Source organism: Gadus morhua, chromosome 17, assembly GCF_902167405.1.
Source record: "Gadus morhua chromosome 17, gadMor3.0, whole genome shotgun sequence".
In the NCBI taxonomy this organism is placed as follows: Eukaryota; Metazoa; Chordata; class Actinopteri; order Gadiformes; family Gadidae; genus Gadus; species Gadus morhua.
Window position 1 is genome coordinate 855,609 of NC_044064.1, and position 11,192 is coordinate 866,800.

At 46.0% G+C, this 11,192-nt stretch overlaps 2 protein-coding genes across 3 annotated transcripts in view; both read right to left on the reverse strand.

Moving 5' to 3' along the window:
- Positions 1-506, reverse strand: part of LOC115529089 (ubiquitin carboxyl-terminal hydrolase 2-like) — a 34,485-nt gene extending 33,979 nt beyond the window's left edge. Inside the window, exons 1-2 of one of the 2 annotated variants that reach the window (XM_030337563.1) lie at positions 290-506; positions 60-181 (exon numbers count right to left, since the gene is read on the reverse strand). In XM_030337563.1, coding sequence (XP_030193423.1) covers positions 60-181; positions 290-459 — 292 coding nt within the window. In that variant the 5' untranslated portion in view covers positions 460-506. The remainder of the gene's footprint in view (positions 1-59; positions 182-289) is intronic. The other variant, XM_030337562.1, reaches the window with a different exon arrangement.
- Positions 507-615: 109 nt separating this feature from the next.
- LOC115529905 (uncharacterized) lies at positions 616-7,873 on the reverse strand. Its single transcript, XM_030339053.1, has 14 exons — positions 7,744-7,873; positions 7,486-7,546; positions 7,253-7,355; positions 7,023-7,144; positions 6,870-6,940; positions 6,541-6,663; positions 6,303-6,398; positions 6,077-6,208; positions 5,528-5,659; positions 5,399-5,421; positions 5,257-5,303; positions 4,901-5,131; positions 871-1,515; positions 616-719 (listed from the first exon to the last, which is right to left on the reverse strand). The coding sequence occupies exons 2-14, from the start codon at positions 7,517-7,519 to the stop codon at positions 616-618; spliced, it is 1,863 nt and encodes a 620-aa protein (XP_030194913.1). The 5' UTR covers positions 7,520-7,546; positions 7,744-7,873.
- Between the last annotated feature and the right edge of the window lie 3,319 nt (positions 7,874-11,192).

The following is an 11,192-nucleotide window of genomic DNA, read 5'->3' on the forward strand; positions in this document are numbered from 1 at the left end:
GTTTTAGATAACATCATCGGATACACACTCCCTATTCTTCTTTAGGTTTCTTTGCGTACCATTTTCTATCCCAAGTCTTTGGATGATGTCTTCCGTAGTGGGCGAACCGGTCTTCAGCCCACTGAAGAGAGATTTGAGCTGAGCATCAATGTAGTTGGTATGGGAGTTTTTACAGTATTCCCTGTTTTGGAGACGAGATGACCGAAGGTTAATGATATATGAGGGTAGGCCTGTAGGGACAGAGGTAGAGCCGGGGTAGAGCGGTTAGGAGGACCGAAACACAACAAACCTTTGGACAGCGTCTCTGAATTCTTTGGTCATGAAGAGCACTTGAAGCACGCTGTTCAGGTAGTCGGTGGAGCCCTGGTTTCTCAAGCCTTTGTACTTGGGTTCTGCATCATGAGAGAGGGATACACACAGAAACACAACAGATATACCACCATAACCAGGCCTATACATGCCAATTAAAACATCCAACAAGATATAGGACGAATGTCCTGGCTTCCTGTTGGACAGCCTGATCACCTGGTTCACGAGACTCCTTCTCATTGGTCGGAACCTTTACACCTGTTGTCCTGCGCTCGCCACCCTTACGGTCTAACCTCTCAATCTTCGTTAGTAGAGGGTCCCCCGGCCCGACATCCTTGCTCCCCGCCGACACTGGCCGTTCATCCATTGGCTCAGAGGAGGAGGGTGTAGTGTGGTGGTCATCACCACCACTATCGTGGTCAGCGTTGCCATCGTCAGTCTTCTGTATTACTCCGCCCTCCGTCTGCCCCTCCTCCCCCCTCCACCTCTCGGTAACAACGCCCTCCGGATCGCTGACCGTTGGGGCGGTGCTGCTGGCTTCCTGTTGGCCAGCTTGATCACCTGGTTTGCGGGACTCCATCTCATTGGTCGGAAGCTCTTCGTCTCTCTTAATGTGCTCGCCACCCTTCCCGTCTAACCTCGCACTCTCCAATGTTTGAGGGTCCCCCGCCATGACATCACCTCCTGTGACCTCACCACGCTCAGGGACATCAACCCCCCCCATGACCTCATCACCTCCTGTGACCTCACCACACTCAGGGACATCAACCCCCTCTGTGACCTCATCACCTCCTGTGACCTCAACACGCTCAGGAACATCAACCCCCTCTGTGACCTCCTCACCCTCAGGGACATCAACCCCCTTCCTGACATCATCATCATCTCTCTTAACATCAACACTCTCAGGAACATCAACCCCCTTCCTGACAACATCACCTCTCTCAACATCAACACTCTCAGGATCATCAACCCCCGCCCAGACAACATCACCTCTCTCAACATCAACACTCTCAGGATCATCAACCCCCGCCCAGACAACATCACCTCTCTCAACATCAACACTCTCAGGATCATCAAACCCCGCCCAGACATCATCACCTCTCTCAACATCAACACTCTCAGGATCATCAAACCCCGCCCAGACATCATCACCTCTCTCAACATCAACACTCTCAGGATCATCAACCCCCTTCCTGACATCATCACCTCTCTCAACATCACCACGCTTAGTAAGATCAGCGTTGCCATCGTCAGCGTTGTTCTGATTGGTCTCCGACTCGACCGGGTCCACAGACGACCCGTGGTGGTGCTCCTGAGGTGAATCACTAACTGGAGGAGAAGAAGAAGAGGAAGAGGAAGAGGAAGAGGAAGAAGAAGTAGAAGATGGTTAGATCAACTTTTGTCCAAAGTATATTTCATGGGAGATTTGTCGTGGACCTGGTTTCCAAACTTACTTTGTCTTTCTCTCTTTCTGTAAAAAAGGAGATAGCCGTTCTGGCTCCTGTGAGGATGGGGATCAGAATAATGTTCATAATCCACAGGAACGAAGCATCGAGTCACAGCAATTTAAAAGTATTTAAAAAAGTCTGCACATACCTTTCTGGATTAAAGTTGTTTTTCTGTGGATAGTATAAGGATTACAGTTATACTAACACATTACGAGAACTGAAAAGGATATGAATATTAGACGATAGCCAGTGTCTGCCAAAGAGACGCCAGACTTACCGGTGTAACCATGGAGTCGTTGAAGTCGTACCAGCAGCCCCCGTCGTCTGGAGACTGGATGGTGGCTGTGTAGTGGCCCCCCCTCAGGTCCCCCACATGGTCCACGGTGGCATAGAGCTCATAGCTCACGCCCTGAACAGGGACAAAGAGACCACAAGGAAGGCATAAGCAGGAGGATTAACAGGCCTCTGCACCTGTTTGAAGCGACACTGGCTGCACCCTGCGTCCCGCACTACTGCTAATACCCATCATGGCCACAGGGTGGCACCATAGCCTGCCCTTCAGTCACCATCAGAGGGGTATGAGTTGACTTTATATGCACTCGTTTTCAATGTTTTCTTTAGGGTTCAGTCTCTGTCCGGGAATGTGTGTGCTTTTGTGTGTGCTTTTGTGTGTGTGTGTGTGTGTGTGTGTGTGTGTGTGTGTGTGTGTGTGTGTGTGTGTGTGTGTGTGTGTGTGTGTGTGTGTGTGTCTGTGTGTGTGTGTTTGTGTTTGTGTTTGTGAGTGTGTGTGTGTCCATGCAAATGTGTGTGTGCGTGCGTTGTACCTTTGGCATTTCAATGTCCAGAGGAACATCCACAGGGCAGTCGTTTTTCACGTAGTCCATTTCGTAGTAGCTGAACTCAAATCTCTTGAGCAGCAGCACAAGAACCTTTGGATAGAGTTCTACTTCACATTCCTAACGACATCACAGAATAAGAAAAGGGGAGGAGCCGAGTCAAAGCCTCTCTGTTAAGATGGTTGTACATTCAGTCAGTAGTGTTGTTACTTACAGTAGTGGTGTCTGCTTTGGCCTCACACTTATCACAGTACACTTGGTTGTCTCCGGTTAACTTTGATTGGCTGAAAAATCGTTTCAACCCGTCTTCCTATGAAAGGCACAGACAAAATATTATCTCAAATCACAACCACAGAATACAATAGTACAATTATAACCGTAACTCTGCTGTGGGTAGACTCCTTTTTGCACTCTAATTCTCTAGGTTATACTAAAGTCTGCAGGTTGCTTACCACGTTATAAACTCCAGTGTGGGTATTGTTAATCGGGAGATTCAGAGTCCAAAATGAATTGTGTTCATCAGTGCTTACGCCACACGAACATGACGTGCGGTGAATTAACCTTCCATGGAAAAGCTGTACACGCACGCACGCGCACGCACACACACACACACACACACACACACACACACACACACACACACACACACACACACACACACACACACACACACACACACACACACACACACACACACACACACACACACACTATCAATTGCCCAATGTACACAATAGTACAGAGACTTGGAGTGTGTTCAGTCCTAGTGAATCCAACATGCAGGAGGGGTTTATTTTGAAGGTGAACCTTTGAGGCCTCAGGACTGGCCAGACTTAGCATCTTCTCAAAATACTCTGCCGCATCTTGCTGCTTCCATACTGAAGGATGAAGAGACAAAGGGTTTTAGATAACATCATCGGATACACACTCCCTATTCTTCTTTAGGTTTCTTTGCGTACCATTTTCTATCCCAAGTCTTTGGATGATGTCTTCCGTAGTGGGCGAACCGGTCTTCAGCCCACTGAAGAGAGATTTGAGCTGAGCATCAATGTAGTTGGTATGGGAGTTTTTACAGTATTCCCTGTTTTGGAGACGAGATGACCGAAGGTTAATGATATATGAGGGTAGGCCTGTAGGGACAGAGGTAGAGCCGGGGTAGAGCGGTTAGGAGGACCGAAACACAACAAACCTTTGGACAGCGTCTCTGAATTCTTTGGTCATGAAGAGCACTTGAAGCACGCTGTTCAGGTAGTCGGTGGAGCCCTGGTTTCTCAAGCCTTTGTACTTGGGTTCTGCATCATGAGAGAGGGATACACACAGAAACACAACAGATATACCACCATAACCAGGCCTATACATGCCAATTAAAACATCCAACAAGATATAGGACGAATGTCCTGGCTTCCTGTTGGACAGCCTGATCACCTGGTTCACGAGACTCCTTCTCATTGGTCGGAACCTTTACACCTGTTGTCCTGCGCTCGCCACCCTTACGGTCTAACCTCTCAATCTTCGTTAGTAGAGGGTCCCCCGGCCCGACATCCTTGCTCCCCGCCGACACTGGCCGTTCATCCATTGGCTCAGAGGAGGAGGGTGTAGTGTGGTGGTCATCACCACCACTATCGTGGTCAGCGTTGCCATCGTCAGTCTTCTGTATTACTCCGCCCTCCGTCTGCCCCTCCTCCCCCCTCCACCTCTCGGTAACAACGCCCTCCGGATCGCTGACCGTTGGGGCGGTGCTGCTGGCTTCCTGTTGGCCAGCTTGATCACCTGGTTTGCGGGACTCCATCTCATTGGTCGGAAGCTCTTCGTCTCTCTTAATGTGCTCGCCACCCTTCCCGTCTAACCTCGCACTCTCCAATGTTTGAGGGTCCCCCGCCATGACATCACCTCCTGTGACCTCACCACGCTCAGGGACATCAACCCCCCCCATGACCTCATCACCTCCTGTGACCTCACCACACTCAGGGACATCAACCCCCTCTGTGACCTCATCACCTCCTGTGACCTCAACACGCTCAGGAACATCAACCCCCTCTGTGACCTCCTCACCCTCAGGGACATCAACCCCCTTCCTGACATCATCATCATCTCTCTTAACATCAACACTCTCAGGAACATCAACCCCCTTCCTGACAACATCACCTCTCTCAACATCAACACTCTCAGGATCATCAACCCCCGCCCAGACAACATCACCTCTCTCAACATCAACACTCTCAGGATCATCAACCCCCGCCCAGACATCATCACCTCTCTCAACATCAACACTCTCAGGATCATCAAACCCCGCCCAGACATCATCACCTCTCTCAACATCAACACTCTCAGGATCATCAAACCCCGCCCAGACATCATCACCTCTCTCAACATCAACACTCTCAGGATCATCAACCCCCTTCCTGACATCATCACCTCTCTCAACATCACCACGCTTAGTAAGATCAGCGTTGCCATCGTCAGCGTTGTTCTGATTGGTCTCCGACTCGACCGGGTCCACAGACGACCCGTGGTGGTGCTCCTGAGGTGAATCACTAACTGGAGGAGAAGAAGAAGAGGAAGAGGAAGAGGAAGAGGAAGAAGAAGTAGAAGATGGTTAGATCAACTTTTGTCCAAAGTATATTTCATGGGAGATTTGTCGTGGACCTGGTTTCCAAACTTACTTTGTCTTTCTCTCTTTCTGTAAAAAAGGAGATAGCCGTTCTGGCTCCTGTGAGGATGGGGATCAGAATAATGTTCATAATCCACAGGAACGAAGCATCGAGTCACAGCAATTTAAAAGTATTTAAAAAAGTCTGCACATACCTTTCTGGATTAAAGTTGTTTTTCTGTGGATAGTATAAGGATTACAGTTATACTAACACATTACGAGAACTGAAAAGGATATGAATATTAGACGATAGCCAGTGTCTGCCAAAGAGACGCCAGACTTACCGGTGTAACCATGGAGTCGTTGAAGTCGTACCAGCAGCCCCCGTCGTCTGGAGACTGGATGGTGGCTGTGTAGTGGCCCCCCCTCAGGTCCCCCACATGGTCCACGGTGGCATAGAGCTCATAGCTCACGCCCTGAACAGGGACAAAGAGACCACAAGGAAGGCATAAGCAGGAGGATTAACAGGCCTCTGCACCTGTTTGAAGCGACACTGGCTGCACCCTGCGTCCCGCACTACTGCTAATACCCATCATGGCCACAGGGTGGCACCATAGCCTGCCCTTCAGTCACCATCAGAGGGGTATGAGTTGACTTTATATGCACTCGTTTTCAATGTTTTCTTTAGGGTTCAGTCTCTGTCCGGGAATGTGTGTGCTTTTGTGTGTGCTTTTGTGTGTGTGTGTGTGTGTGTGTGTGTGTGTGTGTGTGTGTGTGTGTGTGTGTGTGTGTGTGTGTGTGTGTGTGTGTGTGTGTGTCTGTGTGTGTGTGTTTGTGTTTGTGTTTGTGAGTGTGTGTGTGTCCATGCAAATGTGTGTGTGCGTGCGTTGTACCTTTGGCATTTCAATGTCCAGAGGAACATCCACAGGGCAGTCGTTTTTCACGTAGTCCATTTCGTAGTAGCTGAACTCAAATCTCTTGAGCAGCAGCACAAGAACCTTTGGATAGAGTTCTACTTCACATTCCTAACGACATCACAGAATAAGAAAAGGGGAGGAGCCGAGTCAAAGCCTCTCTGTTAAGATGGTGGTACATTCAGTCAGTAGTGTTGTTACTTACAGTAGTGGTGTCTGCTTTGGCCTCACACTTATCACAGTACACTTGGTTGTCTCCGGTTAACTTTGATTGGCTGAAAAAACGTTTCAACCCGTCTTCCTATGAAAGGCACAGACAAAATATTATCTCAAATCACAACCACAGAATACAATAGTACAATTATAACCGTAACTCTGCTGTGGGTAGACTCCTTTTTGCACTCTAATTCTCTAGGTTATACTAAAGTCTGCAGGTTGCTTACCACGTTATAAACTCCAGTGTGGGTATTGTTAATCGGGAGATTCAGAGTCCAAAATGAATTGTGTTCATCAGTGCTTACGCCACACGAACATGACGTGCGGTGAATTAACCTTCCATGGAAAAGCTGTACACACACACACACACACACACACACACACACACACACACACACACACACACACACACACACACACACACACACACACACACACACACACACACACACACACACAATATCAATTGCCCAATGTACACAATAGTACAGAGACTTGGAGTGTGTTCAGTCCTAGTGAATCCAACATGCAGGAGGGGTTTATTTTGAAGGTGAACCTTTGAGGCCTCAGGACTGGCCAGACTTAGCATCTTCTCAAAATACTCTGCCGCATCTTGCTGCTTCCATACTGAAGGATGAAGAGACAAAGGGTTTTAGAATAACATCATCGGATACACACTCCCTATTCTTCTTTAGGTTTCTTTGCGTACCATTTTCTATCCCAAGTCTTTGGATGATGTCTTCCGTAGTGGGCGAACCGGTCTTCAGCCCACTGAAGAGAGATTTGAGCTGAGCATCAATGTAGTTGGTATGGGAGTTTTTACAGTATTCCCTGTTTTGGAGACGAGATGACCGAAGGTTAATGATATATGAGGGTAGGCCTGTAGGGACAGAGGTAGAGCCGGGGTAGAGCGGTTAGGAGGACCGAAACACAACAAACCTTTGGACAGTGTCTCTGAATTCTTTGGTCATGAAGAGCACTTGAAGCACGCTGTTCAGGTAGTCGGTGGAGCCCTGGTTTCTCAAGCCTTTGTACTTGGGTTCTGCATCATGAGAGAGGGATACACACAGAAACACAACAGATATACCACCATAACCAGGCCTATACATGCCAATTAAAACATCCAACAAGATATAGGACGAATGTCCCGTCATTCAAAAATACAACTGTACCTGCTCGATCCCTTGTTCTATTGAAATTACTCATGGCGCGTCACTTTGAAGGAATATAAATCTAAATTGGTATTAGGAATAGTAAAATCATTAAATGCACTAATAAATTGTTAGTTGAAGAAAAATATAAAATATTTTGACTCTCTTTAATTATAAGCAAGCTTTATTATCCATTTCCAAATGCAAATCGAATTTGTTTTCGATCGGGAATGGACTATTGGAATAATAATTTGAAAACCATCAGGTCGTGATGCATACCTTAAGCTTGGCTCTACTAAGCGTTGTGTTGCTTGTTCGGCTGCTCCTCGACACAAACTGGAGATGAACTTTTCTTGAGACATTCTTTCACGTTCCATTTCGAAGCCAACCCACGAAAACAACATTCAAGTGTTTCGGCATGCAACAGGCATGTGGCTCAGGAGGTAGAGCGGGTTGGCTCGTCATAAACATATTTCTCATAACTATCCAATAGGACAGATAGCGCCTATTAGAGCCGATGTCGGGTTAATACAAGATTGACTTGAGCAGCCAGAAAGCCCAAGAAAGAAGACGCCATAATGTTGTTCAGTAGGAGAACATCATTACACGGTTACATAAAATAACTTATTACACGGGTCTTATCAATGCCGTGGAACGCTCGATTCACTTGCATGGGCCCTTCACAACTTCCTGCGTGAATTATATTAGATAATTCACCGGCGTCAAGTATAATTGACCGCTGGCAACTAAAACAAAGGATTTTTTGCCTCTAATGACGTCTTTGGTATCACTCCGCAAATAGTCCGGTAACTTGGCAACCCCAGCGTCTTCGTTTGCTAAGCGACATCAATTTCTCTGCTGATCAATACTACGAATGCTGCTAACGAATAAATTGTAAAAAGACACACCATGTGAAGTTAGTATTTCGTTTTGGCAAGTATCCGTGTATTAAGGGGGATAATGTATAGTACGTCGTTGCCCTGTTCGCGAGACTGGTTAATGGGAGAGACGTGTGGGTCCAGTGTAGGATCGAGGACCGGACCGAGATGCTCTCCGATATGCCGAGACCCGTTCCCGAGGAGGCTGACGGGCCATATGGACAGAGCGCCGTATCCCACAAACGGGATAAGAACGAGTGAGAGAGAAGGAGAGAGTAGGCTACCGGACCGTCCCCCGAGGCTCACGGAGCTCGGACTTTTGATTTATAGTTCTGCCGGGAGGGGAGATTCCCCTTGTTGTAGTATTTTATTTGCCAAAGAATAAATGAGCCATTGCCGGCCGTTTTCGCAGCGAAGACTTGTATTGATTGGGGGGAGGTGGGGTACAACGGTACCGGATTACCACAGATCTCAAACTCGGGATATTGTTTTCATCGCAAATTGTCCCGCTTTGCAAGTTTCAGAGAAAAAAATACAATAAATTCAACAAAATGCTATCCCTAAAAACACACAAAAATAGCAGCACAATATGGTCGAGTTTTTCAAGGCAAAATTTGCTTAATATTTATAAAACAGCACTAAAACAATGAAATTGACATTTTGTTGTCTTGTTTACTAAATAAAGTCAACGTTTTTCAATCCATTGACTTCTGTTTTAGAGTGGTTCCTCCAGCAAGATGAATTTAACAATACCATTGAAGAAAAAAACGAATTGAACAAGTGTTTGAGGAAATTTTCCCTAGCTGTCAGCGAGGAAGCACAATAAAATAAAAACAAATAAACCGCTAATAAAACCAATAAATCCCAGCAAAAAGTGTTATCTTGTTTATTATTGGAGTGTTCACGTGTAGTTTATAGGCCTACTTAAACATTATTCACCTCAGGCTCCGTGAATCAGAGATGTGGACTCGAGTCAAAAAAATACGAAAACGTCGAAAAGGAACAGGACACATCAGCATAGATATGACAGGTGCATTGGCAATATAATAATGACTTAAACTCCTAAACTCATTAATATTAGCCTTCCATTAAATGTATTTTATTTCTTTGTCTTTCATTTTTTTATTTTCTTTGTATTTAAAGGGTAACCTCCTAAATGATAAAAAAAAAAATTGGCCTGCTAAATTAGAATTATTTGTTACTTGTCATTTTCATGCAAATTTAGCTCTACCGTTAAGACAGGCAGATTCTGGGTCCAGCAAAGGGGAAGCTGAGCTAGCTGTACACCGAGATGAGGGATTTCATTGTATTGATTTGTATTTTCTTCCACCCAGTGGCTTAACATCATGGTGATATGCCCGGGTGCAAATGTTTATTTTGTGCCCCTCGACAGGACTTCAGAGCGGGGGGGGGGGGGCTGGTCGCGTTGTCCTGCTTACTGCGGTGAGGGTTTGGTATAATTTGGTTAATTAATTAAGGGCGCCACCAGAGGACACCCCCGACACATTTGCGCCCTGGTCGATATATATATTTTTCTTCCTCCATGCGCCCATGATGCCTCTGGGCCCCGGTGTAGTGCACCGGTTGCACCGTCGATATTTACGCCACTGCTTCCACCCTCAACAACCTCCAAGGAAAGTTATGTGTATCTATGAAACCAATGATGGTATAAACAGAAAGTGGCTCACATGCTGTAAGAAAGACAACTCTCTGTTCTGCTCAGTATGTTTTGCCTATGCAAAGCCATCTGCACTATTTGGAACCTTTTCACCCTCGATTTACCTAGGGTTGCTTATTTGCTTATAAAATATTTGCATGTGATGCTCACACAATTCTAACCACACACACATTCCAACATTGACATGTATTTGCAATGCAAAATCCACGTTGAGGGCTACTTTCTATTATTTTACACAGTGGCAAAATTCTACACATGCTATTCGCACGGTCTCGTTTTGTCCCAGTCCACCCCTGCCCAAGACGCATTCACTTCCGTGAAGATGAAAAAAAAAAAACAGCGAGCGAAGACAAATCTACACTTTCGATATCATCGATGCTTTCTTCAGAATCACAGTTTAAGTTTCATATCGGCTATGTTTACGTTGACGCTGGAGCGTGAGGACGTTCAGCAGTGTTGCCAGATTGGGCATTTTTTCCCGCCCTATTGGGCTACTTTTAATCACACACCGGCTACGCTATTCTCTTAAAGAAAATGCCATAACTACATTACTACTACTACCATTAGTAGCCTACTACAAATTCAGCTACTACTACTACTTCAGCTATTACAACTACTACTTCAGCTACTACTACCTCATCTACTACTACTACTACTTCAGCTACTACTACTACTCCAGCTACTTCTACTACTACTACTTCAGCTTCTACTACTGAAGACACAGGCGGGTGGTAATGAAAATGTCCTTAAGGAAATTGTGGCATAATGTAACTGACATCCACTCAAGCAGTCCTTTCAGACATCCATACATAGCTCATATGCCACGCTAGTCAAGGCGCAGCTTTACCAACTTTAGGGTCACAGTGGGGCCTTCCGTAGCCTGCTAATACAATTCAAACCCACCGTCGACTCTCACTTCTCCTCTGAGAAGACAGAGGATTTCGGCGCATGCGCATATCATAACACATTTGAAGACAGAAACAATGAACATATTATAACTGTATTGATAAGAAATGACACTGTTCATTAGAGTGATAAATTGAAATTATGATCCACAGCCTAATAATGACATTATTAAGTAAAAATACATGGTTACTTGTTCAGGACTTGAAAGAGTTTGTGACTTTGACTTGGACTCGACTTGGCTTTCCCAGTCTTGACTTGGAACTCGA